Source organism: Narcine bancroftii, chromosome 13 (genome assembly GCF_036971445.1).
Source record: "Narcine bancroftii isolate sNarBan1 chromosome 13, sNarBan1.hap1, whole genome shotgun sequence".
Classification (NCBI taxonomy): domain Eukaryota; kingdom Metazoa; phylum Chordata; class Chondrichthyes; order Torpediniformes; family Narcinidae; genus Narcine; species Narcine bancroftii.
In genome coordinates, this window is record NC_091481.1 from 66244802 (window position 1) to 66265084 (window position 20283).

Genomic DNA, 20283 nt, shown 5'->3' on the forward strand with positions numbered 1-20283 from the left:
ATAAATACACACTGTCTAGTCACTACATGGTCAACTCACTCACCTTTTACCACGTCGTAGACATATTAATCAGAGTTGCAGCTTGGATGGGAAGCAGTATATAACAATAATGATGCAACTTGCACGTGAAAATATTAGTCCCCTTTTAAGCCTGCTCTACCATTCTCCTTGAAAGTGTCAAGAAAGTAAAAAGGGCAGTAAAAGCTGCACATAGTCCGCTTGCATCCTTGGGGCAGGACGCTGAGTGCAAGTGTAAGGAAGTTCTTCTTTTTCCTCAACTGTGGATTTCCCTTGTGGTTGAAATACATCTCAGGTTCCAAATATTTGTCAGCCCCAACTCATCTTGACCTGACCAGAGCAAAGATTAGGTTTGTTTCCTCGTCTTCATCACATCAGCCCCTACATTCAACGCCAACATCTAGCATCTCCAAAAGCATTCTATCACCTGGAACATCTTCCCATCCCTTTTATCATTCCCCAAGTACTCTTTCCCCTTGCTTGCACCCTGGTCTTCCAATTCCACCAATCCCACTCCTCTTCTCATAGCGTTCTTATGCACTGATGGGCGATGCAGAGACCGAAGCACTTCACATTCTGCTGGGTAGTCTCCAATTGTAGGAGAGAAGAAGCAGTGACATTTAATATACTGCATTTGGTGCTCATAATGCAGGACTGTACATCAGATAAACCAGACGCAAATTAGGTTTGCGGAATACCGTGTTCAGCCAGCGAAGAATCCAGTGGTCTATTCCACTTCCAACCTTGCCACAATGATGTCTGAATAAGAAAGGGTACAATCCTTGGGATTTGGTCATAATCCTTCCCTGTCCCATGAGATCCAGAAGATCTATTGCAATTAAATTTCTGAATCATTGAATTCCAACTGCCAGTTTTAGAATGGTGCAATGACAACTGTGGACTAGCCTATCATAGACGTACCCCGTCCACTCCACCTCCCATTTTCTGTTAAAGGCACACATCCCACTTCACTTGCTTTGATAAAGGCCACTTGATCCAAAAGATTTCTTGCCCCGCTGACGCTGACCTGTTGAATGCTTCCAACATTCTGTGCACGTCATCAGAATACTTTGGGAGTACAGAAGGGACCTTTAACATGACTTAAGAGCATATATCATGCAATACAGGGTGTCCCCAACAGCGGGACCATCCCTTTGTACTAAATGATAAGAAAGTGCTGTAAACAGAAGTCACCCAGCATCTCCGGAAGGAGAAAAGCTAACATTTTGGATTTAGGACCCCCCCCCCCCCCCTCAACTGGGAGAGAGAAAAACAAGTTCGTTTTCAGAAGGTGGGGGAGGCAGGCATCGACCAAGAGGGAATATCTCTGGGTGGGTTAGTTAGTACTGGTGAATGCTTTCATCGTTTTTCTCTCAACTAAGCTATGAGCTGATATGGGAGATTTGGTCAAGGACAAGTGCTCTTTACTATAAAGAACCAGTACTTCAAAGTTACTATCAGTAAAAAACAAAGCATTTGAAATAAATTTTTCTCAACTAACAATGGGTACATCTGCAAACACTAGGTAAAGGTAAAACAGGTCCAATAAAACAAAAACACACAAGGCAAGATAGCATTATTTCTAGTTGAAGGCATTTTGATTCATGTGGCTGCTAAGAATCAACAGTGGTTCCGCATAGGCTGACGATGAGGCCCGCAGGCCACTCACCCAGATCCCCATTCCTTCCCAGCACTCTGCTATTTTTTTCCTCATGGCTATCCCATGACTTCTTGGTAGCCCATTTAAATGCTTTTCCAACATTCTCAGAGCAAATGATTTCCAGATCATAACTGGAGGTACCAGATGGCAGTTGGTGGAATCTAGAGCAAAAACAACCTGGAGGAGCTCAGCTGTAGCAGCAATGAGACGATCCATAATATAGGTTAGGCCCTTGTACCAGTACCCTTGCCTCATCCACAGATGCTCCTTGTGAATAACTTGATCCATACAATGGTAAGCTGGTGTGAACTCAAGATTCCGAACATCTGAACTAAGATATTTTTCCATCAAAATTAATCTACTTCATTTGAGCCTCAGCAGTTTAGAACAGCAAAGATGTGCACATTAAATAAACCTCAGAACTGAAGCTTCAGATAACAATCTTGCTTTGAAATGAAAAGCAACAAATGAATGCAAACCAAACCGACCAGCGTCTTACAGTTATCTGGCAATAGGGTCGAAAACTGCATTTCTACGTGCCAAAATGCACTTCTGACCAACCTTGCTGGGAAATATGACTATTTATGCTCAACAATTTTTTTTCTGTTGCCCTGATGCCTTACAAAGCAGATCTTGGAAATTAGAAATACCACCTGAACTCAAGGCACAAGAGTCTGCAAATGCTTGAATCTGGGGCAAAGAACAAATTGCTGGAGGAACACTGCAGGGGCTGAGGAGGGGAGGGTTCAGAACGAAAATGGAATGAGATAACCTAGGTGAATCAAAATGAATTGAGGGAAAGATATGGAGAGCCCCAAGGCCTTCCTAATGGGGGATAGAGAGGTAGAAGGACTAAATGCCCACTATAGTGGGGACCAGGGAACTGAAAGTTGTTAACCTTGTGGAAAGCAGGTGAGAAGTCCTGAACGTAGGGAAATAGGGATTGGACAAGGGAAAACAAGTTTTAATAGGGAAGGATCAGCCAGAAATAATGAGCCAACCAGGGCAGGTCTGCTTGGGAGCCTTGGGTAGGAGATACAGGCAGAGCAGATTTTGGGTAATATTAGGTTGGAGGCTGTGCAGCGAAGGTCTTTTATAGCATGAGATTTGTGATGGCGTGGAAGTTAGTGGGCTGGTATTTGTTGGTGGTGTCATGATCTAGGGGTGGGTTTGAGAGCTGCTAGCCAGCCTCTGCAAGGTAGAGACAAGTCTATATCATCCTTGACTGCAAGCTTGATGACAAGGTGGGACTGGTGCAGAGAACATGGAGAGTTAGTTGGAGCACATAAAAGGAATTCAGAAATGAAGGTGTTAATGTCATGGGAGCAATTAAAAATTGAACGGTTTGAGAGAGGATGAAAGCCCAAAAGGCGTGTTGCAGACAGGAAAGGAATGTTGTGGGTATCAAGGACACCTGGCCAGAAGAAAAGGGGCTGAGGTGATGGAAGAGCTCTACATCATGACAAGCCCGAAACCCCGAGGTACAAGGTGAGGACTACAAAGGGAAGGCCTCAGCTGAGAGCAGACAGCTCAGCACGAGAGAGAGAGAGAGGGAGGTCACATCATAACCTCTTCTCAATGCTCCCTTCAATACACAAACCTGAAAACACTGGATAATGAAGATTTCACTTCCTGAACACTTTAGGGTGTATTTTATGGATTTTGGGCTGCTGATCACAAAAATCAACTTAATATCAGGATCCTCTTAATACTGGCTAGCTCTCCTCTAAACTTTCAGTCCCGATAAGGGTCTTGACCTGAAATGTCAACCATCCCCTTCCTCTCTACAGTTACTGCTCGACTTGCTGAACACTGCCAAAAGCGTGCATAAAAATGCCAAAGTAGTCCAGGTAACAGTGAAGAGGAAAATAAATTATTGCTTCAGCTTGTGGAGCAAGTTTGCCTTTCCATGACCTGAACCACTCTTGATTACATTTATTTGGAAATAAATGGACCAAGTTTCCTTCATGGAATCACAAAGGGATACAATACAGAAACATGTCCTTTATCCCACTGGGTCTCTGCTGGTCAACTGCCCATATTTACCACTATTCTACCCTCACCCATTTTATTCTCCAACCAACACCCTACAGGTTCAATAACTCACCTTCATACAAGGGGCAGCCATCTGACCAACCTGCACAATGTTAGGAAAATAGAATGCCAACACCAGCGACCCGGTTCAACCCTGACCTCTGGGGCAGTGAAGTTTGCACTCTCTGCAACTGTGCAGGTTTCTTTGTGCTCCAAATTCTTCACGCCTCCTCCACTTCAGACCCAGCCTCTCAAAGCTATCCTGATAATTGAAATCCTCCATCTCAGGAAACATCCTGGCAAATTTCCTCTGCGCTCTCTCCACCCAGCACTGTAACATCCTTCAGGCTTCTCTGTCTATGGTTTTTAAGTTCTTCAAGTTTATTTATCATCCAATTGTGCAAATACAACCTGACAATGCAAATACACAATGCAAATACACAAGACATGCAGACAAGAAATACATATTCAGGACAAATATACATTTATAAAAATAAATACAGTAAAGCCCGTTATTGGAATTCAAGCAAGCAGCAGCCTCAAGCAACCAGCAAGGAAAATAAAAATGTAAAAATTCAGGTTTGAAATTGGTGCATCTCACCATTAGTTCGCCAATCACACAATCTCAAGTAACTGGAAAATTCACTTATTCAGTATCTACCAAATCCAGCAGGTGGCAGATACCAGGGGTTTTACTGTATTATTAATAAATAGCAGAGTCATGCTTTTGTCATATTCAAGAAAGGGCCGCTGCAACTTTGAACTCAATGAGATCCCACTAGTTTTGGTACAGCAAGCCCACATTACCCACCGGAATCTATAAGGAGCATGTGCGGGATATTATGTTCATTCCTTACCCATGGCTAGAGCAGGACAAATCTTCCAGGTTAGTGACATTAAAGGAAAGTTCCAAGGAACAATTGCAGCAACAACACCTGCGAGAGAAATAATTTAGACATTGAGATATTTAATAAAACAGGATTCTTCATTGAAAAGACACAAAAGGGTGGCACGGTTGGTGTAGCGGTTAGCGCAACACTGTTACAGCGCCAGTGATCAGGACCTGGGGTTCGAATCCCAAGCTGTCTGATGAGTGTTTGTACGTTCTCCCTGTTTGCATGGGTTTTCCCCAGGGACCAGTTTCCTCCCACCATTTGAATTGTACTGGGGTGTAGGCTAATTGGGTGTAAATTGAGCAGAACGGACTCATGGGCTGAAACAGCCTGTATGTCTAACTTTTAATCTAATTTTGATCTTTTAAATTTTAAAGAAACATTTTGAGTCTTTCCCCCCCCCCACCCACCCTTTTAAAAGTATTGTTGAAATTTAACAAACCATGATCTGGAGTACAGGAACAACAGTTGAGAATCCTGCATTTTCTGCTGGCTTGAACAGATGTTTTTGTGGAATATTATTTAAATGCAGAAATAATTTGTAACAGACCAAATCCAATGTACACAATATGAAATCAGTCAAATTTAACTATAACAATTACAGCACAGAAACAGGCCAATTTGAGCCTTCTAGTCCGCACTGATCCAAGTACCCTCCTCTAATCCCACTTACCAGCACTCTGCCCATATCCCTCCATCCCCTTCCCATCCATATACTTATCCAACTCTTTCTTAAATGACAAAATTGACCCTGCCTCCACCACCTTTCCCAGAAGCCCATTCCACACAGTAATCACTCTCTGAGTAAAGAAGTTCCCCTCATGTTACTCTAAACCTTTGCCCGTCAACTCTCAACTCATGACCTCTTGTATCCATCTCTCTTACTCTCAATGGGAAAAGCCTTTCCACATCAACTCTATCTATCCCTCTCATTATCTTAAAAACCTCTATCAAATCCCCTTCTCAGCCTTCTACGTTCCAAGGAATAAAGACTTAATTTGCTCAATCTCTCCTTGCATTCCAGATGCTGAAACCCAGGCAACATTTTTGTAAATCTTCTCTGCACTCTCTCTATCTTGTTAATATCCTTCCTATAAATCGGTGACCTGAACTGCACACGGCACTCTAAATTTAGCCTCACCAATGCCTTGTACAGTTTCATCATTACTTCCCAACTCCTATATTCCATGCACTGGTTTATATAGGCAAGCATATTAAAGGCCTTCTTCACCACCCTACCCACATGCGCTCCTACCTTCAGGGAACAATGCACCGTTATTCCAAGATCTTTCTGCTACACTGCATTCTTCAGTGCCCTCCTGTTTACCACATATGTCTTGCTTTGATTATTCTTTCCAAATTGAAGCACCTCACACTTAGCATTAAACTCCATCTGCCATCTTTCTGCCCACTCCTCTAAGCAGTTTAAATCCCTCTTCATCATTCACTATTTTAGTATCATCTGCATATTTACTAATCCAATTTACCGCCCCATCCTCCAGATCATTAATATATATATAACAAACAGCAACTGTCCCAATACCGAACCTGGAGGTACACCGCTTGTCACCGTCCTCCATCCTGTCAAACAATTATCTACTACTACTCTCTGGCACATTCCTTCCAGCCACTGTTCAATCAATTCGACTATCTCCAAATTAATAGCCAAGGACTTAGCCTTTCTAACTAACCTCCCATGCGGAACCTTATTGAAGGCCTTACTGAAGTCCATATAGACAACATCCACTGCTCTACCCTCCAACATTCCTAGTCACCTCTTCAAAAAATTCAACAAGATTGGTCAAACACGACCTTCCACGCACAAATCCTTGTTGAGTGTCCCTGATCAGACCCTGTCCTTCCATATACTTGTATATACTATCTCTAAGAATGCTTTCCATCAATTTACCTAACACAGACGTCAAATTTACAGGCTGATAATTGCTAGGCTTGCTCCTCGAATCCGTTATAAACAAAGAAACCACATGTACAACACGCCAATCCTCCAGCACTATACTAGTCTCTAATAACATTTGAAAAATCACTGCTTCACTAACTTCTCTCAAGGTCCTGGGGAAATTCTTGTCAGGACCTGGAGATTTATCCACCTTTATGCTTCAAAATCTCCAGTACTACCTCTTTCTTAATCACTAAAGTCTCTATATACCAGCTTTTCTTCCTTTATCCTGCAGAGCTGGCCTCCCCCCCCCCCCCCGAGCTGGCCTCCCCCCCCCCCCCCCGAGCTGGCCTCCCCCCCCCCCCCGAGCTGGCCTCCCCCCCCCCCGAGCTGGCCTCCCCCCCCCCCCCACGAGCTGGCCTCCCCCCCCCCCCCACGAGCTGGCCTCCCCCCCCCCCACGAGCTGGCCTCCCCCCCCCCCACGAGCTGGCCTCCCCCCCCCCCACGAGCTGGCCTCCCCCCCCCCCACGAGCTGGCCTCCCCCCCCCCCCACGAGCTGGCCTCCCCCCCCCCCACGAGCTGGCCTCCCCCCCCCCCACGAGCTGGCCTCCCCCCCCCCCGAGCTGGCCTCCCCCCCCCCCCGAGCTGGCCTCCCCCCCCCCCCGAGCTGGTGGTCCCCCCCCGAGCTGGTCCGTCCCCCCCCGAGCTGGTCCCCCCCCGAGCTGGTCCCCCCCCGAGCTGGTCCCCCCCCGAGCTGGTCCCCCCCCGAGCTGGTCCCCCCCCGAGCTGGTCCCCCCCCGAGCTGGTCCCCCCCCGAGCTGGACCCCCTCGAGCTGGACCCCCCTCGAGCTGGTCCCCCCTCGAGCTGGTACCTCCACGTATTGATGTAAAAAGCTATCCTGCACACATTTTACAAACTCCAACTCATCCAGCCCTTTCACAGAATGCGTTTCCCAATCAATATTCGGAAAATTTAAAATCCCCCACAATCACTACCCTGTGCTTATTACAAATATCCACTATCTCCCTACTAATTTGTTCCTCTAATTCACATTCCCCATTCGGTGGTCTATAATACACCCCTATAATTGTAATTTCCCCTTTCCCATTCCTAAATTTCACCCAAATGGCCTCCCTGGACAAGCCTTCTATTCTATCGCACCTAAGCACCGCTGTAATATTTCCTCTAACAAGTGGTGCAACCCCACCCCTTCTTGCCCCCACCCCCCCCACACCACTGGTTCTATCACACCAAAGCAACTAAATCCAGTAATATTTAGCTGCCTGTCACATCCCTCCTGTAACCAAGTTTCACTAATCGCTACCACATCATGCTTCCAAGTGTCAATCCATACCATCAGCTCATCGACCTTCCTTACAATGCTCCTAGCATTAAAATATATGCATTTTAGAGATTTCCCACTTTTTACTTCCTGTATGCCCCTATCTTTACCAACAGCTCTCTTCTGATCTTTTGCAAACGACCTCTGTCCATTTTCATCTATCACCTGCCTTCCCCCCCTCAAACACTGTCTACAAGCATTCTCTGATTGCACTCTAACCTTCTCCTTGCTGTTCTCCTTCATTTGGTTCCCTCCCCCCAGCCATTCTACTTTAAAGTCTCCTGAGTAACACTAGCAAACATTCCCGCCAGAATCCTGGTCCCCCTGGTGCTCAAGTATCAGTCAGAACAGTCGCACGCAAGGTGGAATTCAGATCAGATACCATTTATTGTCACAAAATAATGTAATATTACATGAAATTATCATAAGGCAGACAAGATTGGCCATTAGCATTGCCTGGCACCCCTTACAGTCAGAAAAGGAGAAGCTGGAATTGAAGGAAATGCTTTCACCTGGTAGGCATACACTCAAGTCTTTGGACTAAACATGGGAACTAGCCAAGTTGTATGACGGGACTGTGCTGGAGAACACTTTACTGAGCAGATAACTCATGCTGCATGGGCTAAAAATAAAAGGGAGATTAACTGCATCTTGTTATTAAAGGGACCTGCTCTGGGAGGGAATAATGGGGGAGTGCAAGGGAAGCTTTTGCCTGCCTTTACCCAAGCATGATAGTTCAGGTGACCAAGTACAACATGAAACTTCAGGCAACAAGGAGAACACCTCTCCTGTTTGTAACACACCTTTTAACCATATGGGTGAACAGTGTGCTGCACCACTGCCCAAGACCATATAAAAAAGGTGATTCCTTTGACTGGTGATAGTTGTCATACCCACACCGGCATGACCTACGGCTCCTAGAACGCTTCCACCAGCGTTGTCTCCGCTCCAACCTCAACATTCATTGGAGCAACTTCATCACCAACATCAAAGTACTCGAGATGGCAGAGGCCGACAGCATCGAATCCACGCCGCTGAAGATCCAACTGCGCTGGGTAGGTCACATCTCCAGAATGGAGGACCATCGCCTCCCCAAGATCGTGTTCTATGGCGAGCTCTCCACTGGCCACCGAGACAGAGGTGCACCGAAGAAGAGGCAAGAAATCTCTTGGTGCCTGCCATATTGACCACCGCCAGTGGGCTGATATCGCCTCAAACCGTGCATCTTGGCGCCTCACAGTTCGGCAGACAGCAACCTCCTTTGAAGACCGCAGAGCCCACCTCACTGACAAAAGACAAAGGACCCAACCAACCAATTTTCCCTTGCAACCGCTGCAACCATGTCTGCCTGTCCCGCATCGGACTTGTCAGCCACAAACAAGCATGCAGCTGACGTGGACGTTACCCCCTCCATAAATCTTCGTCCGCGAAGCCAAGCCAAAGAAGAAGAAAGATAGTTGAATTACAATCTTCAGTGAAAGGAAATTTTGCAACAATAAAAGAAAATCCAATGAAAATTTTGCTAGTAGTCTGTCCAGAAACTTCACATCAGCACTTCCGAACCAAGAGCATCATCATTCCCCATTCTAATCTCACCTGCTTTCACAAAATATTGCCAGGCCTTTACCAAGTTCTTTTTGCCTATGTGTACCCAAAATATTGTCATGCCTATGTGTACTACCGGCCAATGCATTCTCTTTGAGAGAGCAACAAACAATTAATAAAATCGAGAAAAAAAAGAGAAACACAAAAGATGCAGGTGTTAGAACCTTGAGTGGACGAAGCTGGAGGAACTCGGCAGCTCAGGCGGCATCCACAAGTCGAAATGGTCAGTCAACATTACAAGTCAGGATCCTTCATCAAGATTCAAGTCGGAAAGGATGAAAGGAGGGGGAAGATGGGGAGAGGCCAAGAGGTGATAGACTATTGGATGGAAGGTTGGAGAGGTGGACAGACAACAGGGGAGTGGAGCAAGTTAGAGAAAGTTTAGGAGTATGTTAAAGGAAACTGATAGACGTTGGGTTATCCAAATTTGGAGGGGGAAAAATAACAATCAATATTTATGCCATCAACATAGATCCAAATTTCAGGTAACCCCAATCTCTCTCTCTGTTTCTCCTTTACTTGCTTCTGTTCTTACTTTTAGAACCTTTTCACTCCCCATGTCTCTCTCTCTCCCTCAACCTCTCAACTTCAGTCCAACACCCAACCCAGACTATTTTGCCCTAGGCCACACTGAGCGCAGGGTGGGGAGCCTCTGACTGGAGTGGGAGATACTGGACGTTAGTCAGAACCAGGGCGTTCATGACACAGAGGTGCCAGAGCTGTTGGAATCACTCTTCAACTGCGTCCCTCTGGGGTCTGAACCCTAAGCAGTTGCCTAACTGGCCTAATGGTAGCACCGGCCCTGACCCTACCATTTTTTAACTCCTCCCTTCCCCACATGATACCAGACCAACGACTTTCATAGGGACTTGATCAACAACATTTCTCTCCATTGATGCTGCCCAACACACAAAATCCCTCCATTCTCTTTGTTCACTCAAGAAAAAGCAGTTGAGTATAATGGAACCATGCATCTTGAAGGGCTCAAGCCTGAAATGTCAGTAATATATTCTTTACCTCCTATAGATGCTGCTGAGTTCCTCCAGCATTTATGTGTGTGTTTTTTTGTTTGAAACATGCTAGTATAATGTTTAATTTATTCAACTGCAAATGCAACATCTCGGAGTAATAATTCAGACAACAGCCACCGTAGCAACATCATCAGTTGAAATTTAAAAACAAGTTATTTGTAATGATGAGAGACTGGAGGGAGTCAACAGGTCAGACAGCAGCCATGGAGAGAAATGAGCAGTGAACGTTTGGGCAGCACTGCTCCGCATGGTCCAGATGCTGATGGCACTGTACAGACTTTAAACAGCCTATTAAAGGAACCAACCTTGTTATTTTTTTAATAAATCCTGCAATCACGGAGATCTGTGCCCAAGATAGCACCGCCTTTGCTGGGCAGCGTACCATGAGGAGTTGCAGTCTCCAGGGGAGCAGTGGACCTGGGTGGGGCCCAAAAAGTGGAGGAACATCCCCTGTTGGAGGAGCATGGGAGAAAACCTTACGGGGAAGGCAACAACTGAAGTAGAGCAGCGAGGGGCTCAGCAGCTAAAGCACCCTCACAGGCTGCAGCCGACTTGCGGTCGAAGGACCCACAGAGGCTGCAGATCCAAAAGGGTGCTGAGGGTCACAAGGGCCTCAGGTGCTGAAGGCCTCCTGATTGCATTGGAGAATTGGACCTGGAGCTCAGGTTGTCAATGGATTGAAACAGTCTGTGCATTGTTCGGGAGTGCTGGCGGTGAATCCATGGACATTCAGTCTCCAAAGGCACCCTCTTGTTTCTCTTACTGTAAGGAGTGGCGGACAATACTCATTGTAGACAAAGGTTAAAGTATATAATTTATATTACATTCTTATGTATTATGTGATAATAAAAGAAAACTTGAACTTTAGTTACAATGACAGCACTGGTACTGGATTGTCAAGAACAATTCTGTTTTATTGATGCTGTTTGAAGAGGCAATTTGCTATTGTTGGCCTCTGGCCAATAGGTGACTTCAGACTCATCACTGTGACCAGCTCTTAATGCCTACTGTTCAAGTTTACCTTGACAAATACTGGAACCTGCCAGCAATGCCCATAATCCAGAACAAAACAATACATTAAAAAAAAGCATACGTGTACAAGAGATGAGCAACAGAGGAAGGCTCTGAATGAAGTTCATTTCTGGAGTTTCGGAGCCAGGTTCAAGGGACTGCCAAGCTGTTCTCTCTTTAGTCATGTTAGGGCCGTTGGCTCCACCTAGTGGCAAAATTCAATGACGCACAAAGAAACCCAGGCGTAGATGAAATACAGTGGGACCCCAATTTAAAGGGAATTCGGATAGAACATGATGAGTCATTGGACCCTGATATTATACAAGATATGTGCCACTTAACGTTCTTCGATAGGACGTAAGTAAGCCCATTTTAAAAGATGCAGCTCTAGAGGAGACCACACTGTGGCGCAGTAGATGTTTAGAAGTTGCACATCTAAACAATTAATGTTCATCTTGGTAGGAAATTCATCACATGCATGGGGGTGGGGGGGGGGGGGGGGGGAGTTGAGTGGAAAGAGAGAGTGCTGCCAAACCATTTGGAGGGGGGGTGGGGGTTTATGCTGCAATCAACGTGTGTATATAGTGTACACAGTGAAACCCCAATTTAGCTCAACCCTGCTTGCGTCGCGATGAGAATTTTTTTTAACATCCCAACTATTGCATTATAAACGGGGTTCCACTAGTATGCTTCTCTTTGGATTACAATCAAACTTGGGTTGAAGAGTTAAAAGTACTTTTTTTTGCAGCAACTTTATCTTGAAATACCAACATATCCAATTCTTGCAAGTCAACAATTTATCAAATGTAGTCCCTGTTACAATGCAAGAATAGACAACTTGAACTCAGCAATCTCCCTCTACAATGTGCAACGGTGGGATAATATGTTCTGGTGACACGGAGAATATTGGCCAGACTGCAGGGAACAACCACAATGCATTCTGCCAGAAAAGGGACAATGGACTTTGGGTTCACGCCTCCTCTTCAAAAGCACCTCTCAGTGAGATCCAGTTCATTAAACAAAGCTGACATTATACACAGATGTGCACGAGCATCTCTATTTTTAATATCCACCAGCTATTCTTTGGCAGCTTTGACATATAAACATTGCCAAATTAGCTGAGCGTGCACAATAAAAAAAAATGGCAGCAAAGCTGAAGCTCCTGTAACGGCAATGCTGCCGCAGACCCACTGCTCCAAAGGATTCCACCGCCTAGTCCCAATACCATTGTCCCCCACAGGTTTTAAACAGACTGTTAAAGAAATCAATGGTGTTTGTAAATAAAATCCTGCAACCACAGGGTCTGTGCCCAAGCTGGCAGTGCCCGTGCTGGGCAGCAACATGAGCAGTTGCAGCCTCCAGGGGAGTAGCAGACCAGTGCAGGGCACCAGAAGAGGGAAGAACACCCTCCATTGAGAAGAAGCAGCAGAGGAGATGATCCTACAGGAAACCAGTGAAGGGGTCAGTGGCTGAGAGACCAACACAAGCTGCAGGAAACTTGCATTTGGGCGACCCGCAAGAACTGCAGGAGACTGGCTCAGGGGAACCAAGTATCAGAGCCAGGATTCGAGAGGTTGCGGAGGGCAAGAAGGGCCTGAGGCACTCAAAGCTTCCTCTTCAAGTCAGAGGTTTGGATCTGGAGCTCAGGATGCTGATGAATCAAACAGGCGTCTATGCAGCATCAGAGGATGTAGGAGCACTGGAGGCAAATCCACAGATACTCAGCGACTCGGAAGGAACTCTATCTCTCGTACTGTAAGGGGCACTGGGCAACATTAATGGAAACTGTCTGCCTTATGGCAGGCAGAAGGCAATTTTATGTAATATTACATGTTCTGTGCTATTACATGACAACAAAGGGATCTTGAATCTTGTGCCAATGGACTGGTTGGTGGCAAATAAAATACTGTATGGAAATGTCAGCCCTGTCTTTTATACTAAAGTTCCTGGTTTGGGAATTGAATACCAGGGAAAGTAGCTCACTTGTTGACATGTAATCCCACCACCTTTCGCTCCCTCGCTCACCACAGTTACAAGGATTCCTTCAACAAGATGCGCTGCAGTCCCAACACTTCCTAAACCTGCAACCTCGATCGCCAAGGATGATAGGTCAGCAGACACATGAGAAGTTGACCAAATGGAACTCTCTCCTCATCCAGACTTTAGAAATCTATAGCAATTCCATCTCTCCCACTGGATCTAAACCCTTTAATTCCCCATTCAAATGCACCAAAGGGTAATAACTTTACAAGTCAAATTACTGGGATTCAAGGCAGTTCATCACAACCTGCTGATGGCAAATTTGGAATAGAACTGTTAATGCAGGGCTTCACACTGATAAAGAAACTTAAAATAAAAAACCTACAACCATCCGATACAGAGGCAAGAGGTCAAAGGTCCCCGACGTTGAACTCATACTGACCTAATGGTTTCCAATTCTTCATTTCAACATTCATTAACTGCGCCCAGCCAGCATGGTGATAGAAGTGCCGTACTACCTGTGGAACGTCACATTCTCGAGACACACGAATTGGCTTCCCATTGTCCAAGCTCTCCAACACGCTCAACAGGCCCTGATGCTTCTGAACATTTCTTGCAATGCTGCCATATGGAACAAATTTTTCAGTTATAATATTTCAAATTATCTCAAGGCACTTAAAATGCAAACATACTAAATCAGAGTTATTTGGGAAGATCTCTCTTAAGCTGGATTGAAGGGATTGCTTTTTAAGAAACGTTTCAATATAAATGTAAATTAACAGAGTTCCAACAATCAATAGGGATACTCCACTAGCAACTTGTTAAAGCAAGCTAAGCACATTTTCCTGCAAGTTGAGACCTCTGTTTATTTGACAAATTAGTAGGATTGGACAACTGTTTTGAGCAAATGGGGTTTAGTAAAATGGTGTGCACAAACTTCCTCAATTTCAGTGATTTAATAACACCAAACAAGGCTGAGCAACATATGTTACCTGTACAGGTGCCTCGCTCTTACATGACATGGAAGCTTGCTCCAAACCTCAAATGCTTGCTTTGCTGCATTTACTGCCAGTTCCACATCTGCTTCCTCTCCTTCAACAGTGGTGGCCAGAGTTTCCCCTGAGGGAAATAAGAGACATTCAGTATGATTGAATTTATTTTTTTTGTTGATGTTAACAATTCAACAGGGTAGAAGCTGATTCTGGATGCTGAAACCTACGCCACCCGAGTAACCGACCAACCTCGCAAGTTTTTAGAGGGTGGGAGAAAACCCACGCAGATCACAGGGAGAACATATAAACTACTTAGAGTCCTGGATTCAAACTTGGGCCGTTGGCTCAAATGGTGCTGCACTAACCATGCCGCCCACACCAGAGTCTACCTCGAACATCATGCCAACAAGGCCTTTGGCCCATTCTTTTTTTTTTTTTTTAAAAACTTTATTTATTCGTTCAAAATACAGATAAGTAACATATATAACAATAAACTAAACATGAACAAAAATTTCTATTTATTTATTTATTTATATATATAAAAGAAAAAAAGGAAACCCCCTTTCAGCCAACTCTAAGGAGAGCCATAAAGAGAAAAAAAATTAAAGAATTAAGCATACATATTAAGATCTAATCAATGTAAATCAAAATGTAAATAATCTGAATATAACCACTTATTGATGAAAACTATAGTTATCCCGCAAAACATGCGATTTTTTCCATTATTAAACAATATTTCATCTCATTATGCCATATATTAATATCAATCATATTCGTATCTTTCCACGTACTAGCAATACATTTTTTCACTACAGATAATGCTAAATATACAAAAACAAGTTGAAATTTATCTAATCCCAGACCTTTCAGAGGTTGCAAACTACCCAATAAAAATACTGTCGGATCTAAAGGTATTTTAATCTTATACAGGTATTCCAGAAACAATTGTACTTTCTTCCAAAAATATTGATCAGCGTGGACAGAGCCGTTGTCATACCCACACTCCTGTTTGTCTCCAAATCATGGGACCTCTACCGGCATCACCTATGGCTCCTAGAACGCTTCCATCAGCGCTGTCTCCACTCCATCCTCAACATTCATTGGAATGACTTCATCACCAACATCGAAATACTCGAGCTGACAGAGTCCGCAAGCATCGAATCCATGCTGCTGAAGAGCCAACTGCGCTGGGTGGGTCATGTCTCCAGAATGGAGGACCATCGCCTTCCCAAGATCGTGTTCTATGGCGAGCTCTCCACTGGCCACCGAGACAGAGGTGCACCAAAGAAGAGGTACAAGGACTGCCTAAAGAAATCTCTTGGTACCTGCCTCATTGACCACCGCCAGTAGGCTGATATCGCCTCCAACCGTGCATCTTGGCGCCTCACAGTTCGGCGGGCAGCAACCTCCTTTGAAGAAGACCGCAGAGCCCACCTCACTGACAAAAGACAAAGGAAGAAAAACCCAACACCCAACCCCAACCCACCAATTTTCCATTGCAACCGCTGAAACCGTGCCTGCCTGTCCCGCATCGGACTTGTCAGTCACCAACGAGCCTGCAGCAGACGTGGACATACCCCTCCATAAATCTTAGTCCGCGAAGGCAAGCCAAAGAATACATACATGACCAAACCACATGAAAAAAGTTCCAACAGCGTTAACACATCTAAAACACAAATCTGATTCATAAAACCATTTTTTTTTTAGCTTTTCAGGTGTTAAGTAGAATTGATGTAAAAAATTATAATTAATCATTGCATCCCATACTACAAATTTACTGTGAACAGAATTAGAATTTTCCTTCAAAAAGAAATTAATTTGTTCTTTCAAAAAATCAATAAATTCCGTATTTTTAACAACATTATATTAAACCTCCAACAATAAGCCACTTGAACTTTCTCAGAAGTTATATATGTAAAGTATAACAGAGAATGATCCGAAATCACCCTGCTTTATATTCCGCTTGTTGTATTTTCCCCTGTAAATATGCCGATACTAAAAAAAGTCATTCCTTGAAAATGATTCGTGTCTAGCTGAATAAAAGGAGAAATCCTTCTCTGTCGGATTAAGAAGTCTCCAAATATCCACTAAATTGAGATCTTTCATCAACGCTTGAACCTGAACTGCCATCTTAGATTTCTTAACTTTCTTCGGGGACTTATCTAATAAAGATTCCAAAACACAATTAAAATCACCACCAACTAAAACATTCTCATTAGCCTGACCCAGATATAAAAATGCATCAGAAATAAATGTTTCATCATCTTCATTTGGGGCATAAATATTAAGTCTAAAATTCACTAAAAATCTTACAATTTAATTTAAGAATACATCCTGCCTTTTCCTCCCATTGATTGTAATTCAAAAGATACATTTTTATGTATCAAAATTGCTACACCTTTAGCCCTGAGTTAAATGAAGAATATACATGCCCTAACCAATCCCTCTTCAATTTCATACTTTCCTTGACATTCAGATGCGTTTCTTGTAAAAAAAAGTGACATCAATTTTCATTTTCTTAATATACGCCAAAATGCGTTTACGCTTAATCAGACTGTTTAAACCTCGAACATTAAAAGTAGCAAACCTCAACTTTGACATGTCTACTAATATTACTAAGAACTAATAATATCGATATATAAAACTCAAATCAACGTAAATAGGCCCTCCAATAGGAGAAAAAGAAACCACAAATTAAAGACTAAATAAAATGAAAATGAAAACATAGAAAAAAGATAAAGTAAACCCCCCCCCCAAAAAAAACTACCAAAAGGTAGTAATCCCTAAACCAAACTTGGGTATGGATCACCCACCAGTGGCTGATGACTAATAGAACATAGAGCAAATCTCTCCTTCACCCAGCCAAACAAAGAATAACAACAAGATATCATAATGACATAAAAATAAAGTAAGAATGAGAAAGTTCTTCTATTCATCCAAGAGATTCCAAACTCGGCGACCCCATTTCAAGAGAGTTAGACTCTTTCCATTCCCATTTCTACCATTTCCAGAACAACCAGATTTTTCTTTAGGAGACAATGGTGGACTACGTCTTTGTCCTCTTACATCTGGCATCGAATCATTATCCTGCGTGCTCCCTCTGTTAGAGTTGGCAGGCAGCCAGAATCAGGATCTACTTCTTGGGAACACACACCTTCCTCCTGAGAACGAGTAATTCCAGCGATATCCTTCTCCTGTTGAGTAGTAGTCATTTTTTTTTCAGCTCCCACAGGCAATCTTTGTAGTTTAGGCATGGAAGAAATTAAAGCTGAAGCTGTAGCAGGCTGCTTAGGCCCCAAATCTTCAACATTCCAAAAATGTAGTTTCTTCTGCACTTGAGGTTTAATCTTTTTACCATTAATGGCCATAACAGTTCTTAATACTTTAAACTAAGTTTTTAAAAGTTTAAACTTGAAACAAGAGTTAAAAAACAGGTTCTTAAAAGTCTGGCCAGAGAGGTCGAGATTACACGTCTAGACTCTACGCTATCTTGCCACGCCCCCACCCCCCCCCCCCGCCTTTGGCCCATTCAAGGATGTTGTGTTACAGCACATCCCTATCCCAAGTCATTAGTCCCACCACTGCTGTATAAGCCTTCAGTTTTCAGTGAAAAACAAAAAAAATGCAGATGTTGGAAATTTGAAATAAAACAAAATGGTGGAACATTCAACAGATCAGGCAGCAGGAGAATAAGAAAGCCAAGTTAACATTTCATGTCGAATGCGGCTGAGACCAAAAAAAACAGGGGGGACATAAATGTGCAAGAGCCAAGTTCCTTCAAATGCGCACAAAAGGAGAAAATGTAATCAAACAAAGCTCAGCATTTTGTGAAGCAAAAAAATTCCAACAGCTTGAAGATTCACAGTTCTAACTACAGTCCCAAGAGAGGAAAGCAACTGATGCTGAACTGATACCATAGAGGTCCAAAAATCCAGATGCCAGAAATCTGCACCACCCGAGAATCTGACTTCAAAAAATCTCAAAACTTCTTGTAGTGAATTGGGATCACTAGAAGTATCCTGTATGACGACTGGTCCCGCATCTAGGCTTCTCCCCTGGGGGCCTGTATATAACCCTGGTTTCCTGCCTGAACCCAGAACCCCTCTGAAGCCTGTTCACCAACCCTAACTATATTATAAGCTAATAAAAGCGTTAGTTCTCCCTCAAGTCGAGTGTGAGCTTTTATCGATGCAACACTTTTAAAATTTAGTGGGGTTTGAGCGTGCGCCCATGAGCAAGCATCACAGATGCCCAGCAGCAACAAGCGACCAAATGGTCGCCATTTTGAAACAAGTAATCAAACTAGAACAACACTCTAATTTTCTTTCCTACTCTTCCCATTTACCAAATATAGCATTCGTATTTACAAACTCACAATAATGGACCCTAAAATAGATAAGCTTTATGGCATGAGTTGAAATTGAGTGACAAATTTAAAATAATTAAGAAACTAGAACATGGTGTGAACAACTGTTTTAATTTCAAGCCATTGCTTGCTTTTTTGTAGCAAAAATATTTTGTTTACATTTTTGACATGTTGACTTTATTTTTCTTTAAAACTGCTCGTTTTGATAATTTATACATTAGTTAATACAGCGTGCTTCATTTATCAAAATTTACATGTTTCTTTAACCTTCTTAACTGAATTTTAAAAGTACTGTCCGAAAATCTGGAAAATCCAAACCGACCCATTTCCCGGGAAGTCTGGATTTCGGACTTTTACTGTAGTCGTCAGGATTTAGACAGAGCTGCAAGAACGTTATCTTCCACTTGGAAGAGACATGTGCATACATACCAGTAGCTGGATCTTTGGTCACATAGAACTGCCTGTTTTCGGGCTTCACCCAATTTGCCTCCGATGTAGTGACCGAAGGATCGCTTGTGATAATCCAGCCAGGCCTGATCAAAAGAAAGAACCACTGAAAAGATATTTTCTTTGCCTCCAATACAATACCTTTATCCTTAGCTACCGAACATTGGTTGTCATGACTGCAACAGGTAACTGTATGCTCAGCAAGTTTGAGTGAGAGTATCAATGTGATGGGAAGTGGGTTACTTTCCATCCCCTCCCTCTGTTTGACTGGGACATCTGCCAATTCCAGACAAGGCATGGATATTAATGATAATAAAATACTATGACACATAGGATCGTGCTCTAGGCTCGTACCAACCCACTGGAACATTGACATCTTAATAAACCAAGAGATTTGAACAAGCACAATTCTTGGGTAAACGAACTCCATCAAAACTAGGATTTGGTACTTTAACAAAGAGGCAAAGTAAGATTACTTCCTTCCTCTGAGGTCTACGGTGCCAAATGGAAGGCTTTCGATTTGCTTCGCATTTAAATTTTAGACATACAGCACAGTAACAAAACCCTTTCAGCCCAAGAGTTCATGCTGCCCAATTATACCCAATTTACTTACACATATGAGACATTTTGAATGGTGGGAGAAAACTAGGTAAAACCCATGCAAACACAGAAAGAACGTGCAAACTCCTTAAAGACAGCATGAGATTTGAACCCAGTCCTGATCACTGACGCTGTAAAGGCATGGTGCTTAACACTACGCCAACCGTGTCACCCTATTGATCAGGATTATTAATTAAGAAATGAAAACCCATGGCTGGAGAAACAGGAGGTCAACCAATGTACTCTGTATAGCAAAGATAAAGATACATAACCATAATTTGTTGAGGCACCTGTCTACATTTTGTTCATACATTGATGAAGGGCTCAAGTCTGAAACATTGGTTATGTAATTCATCTTTACTATATAAAATACACTGGTTGACCTGCAGTGATTCTCCAGCAGGTT

At 43.5% G+C, this 20283-nt stretch overlaps 1 protein-coding gene across 3 annotated transcripts in view; it reads right to left on the reverse strand.

Annotated features, from left to right (window-relative positions):
- aldh16a1 (aldehyde dehydrogenase 16 family, member A1) overlaps positions 1 to 20283 on the reverse strand; it is a 63121-nt gene that overhangs the window by 37251 nt on the left and 5587 nt on the right. For all 3 annotated transcript variants that reach the window (XM_069909098.1, XM_069909096.1, XM_069909097.1), the window contains exons 2-5: positions 19260 to 19363; positions 14465 to 14591; positions 13915 to 14093; positions 4570 to 4647 (exon numbers count right to left, since the gene is read on the reverse strand). In XM_069909098.1, coding sequence (XP_069765199.1) covers positions 4570 to 4647; positions 13915 to 14093; positions 14465 to 14591; positions 19260 to 19363 — 488 coding nt within the window. The remainder of the gene's footprint in view (positions 1 to 4569; positions 4648 to 13914; positions 14094 to 14464; positions 14592 to 19259; positions 19364 to 20283) is intronic.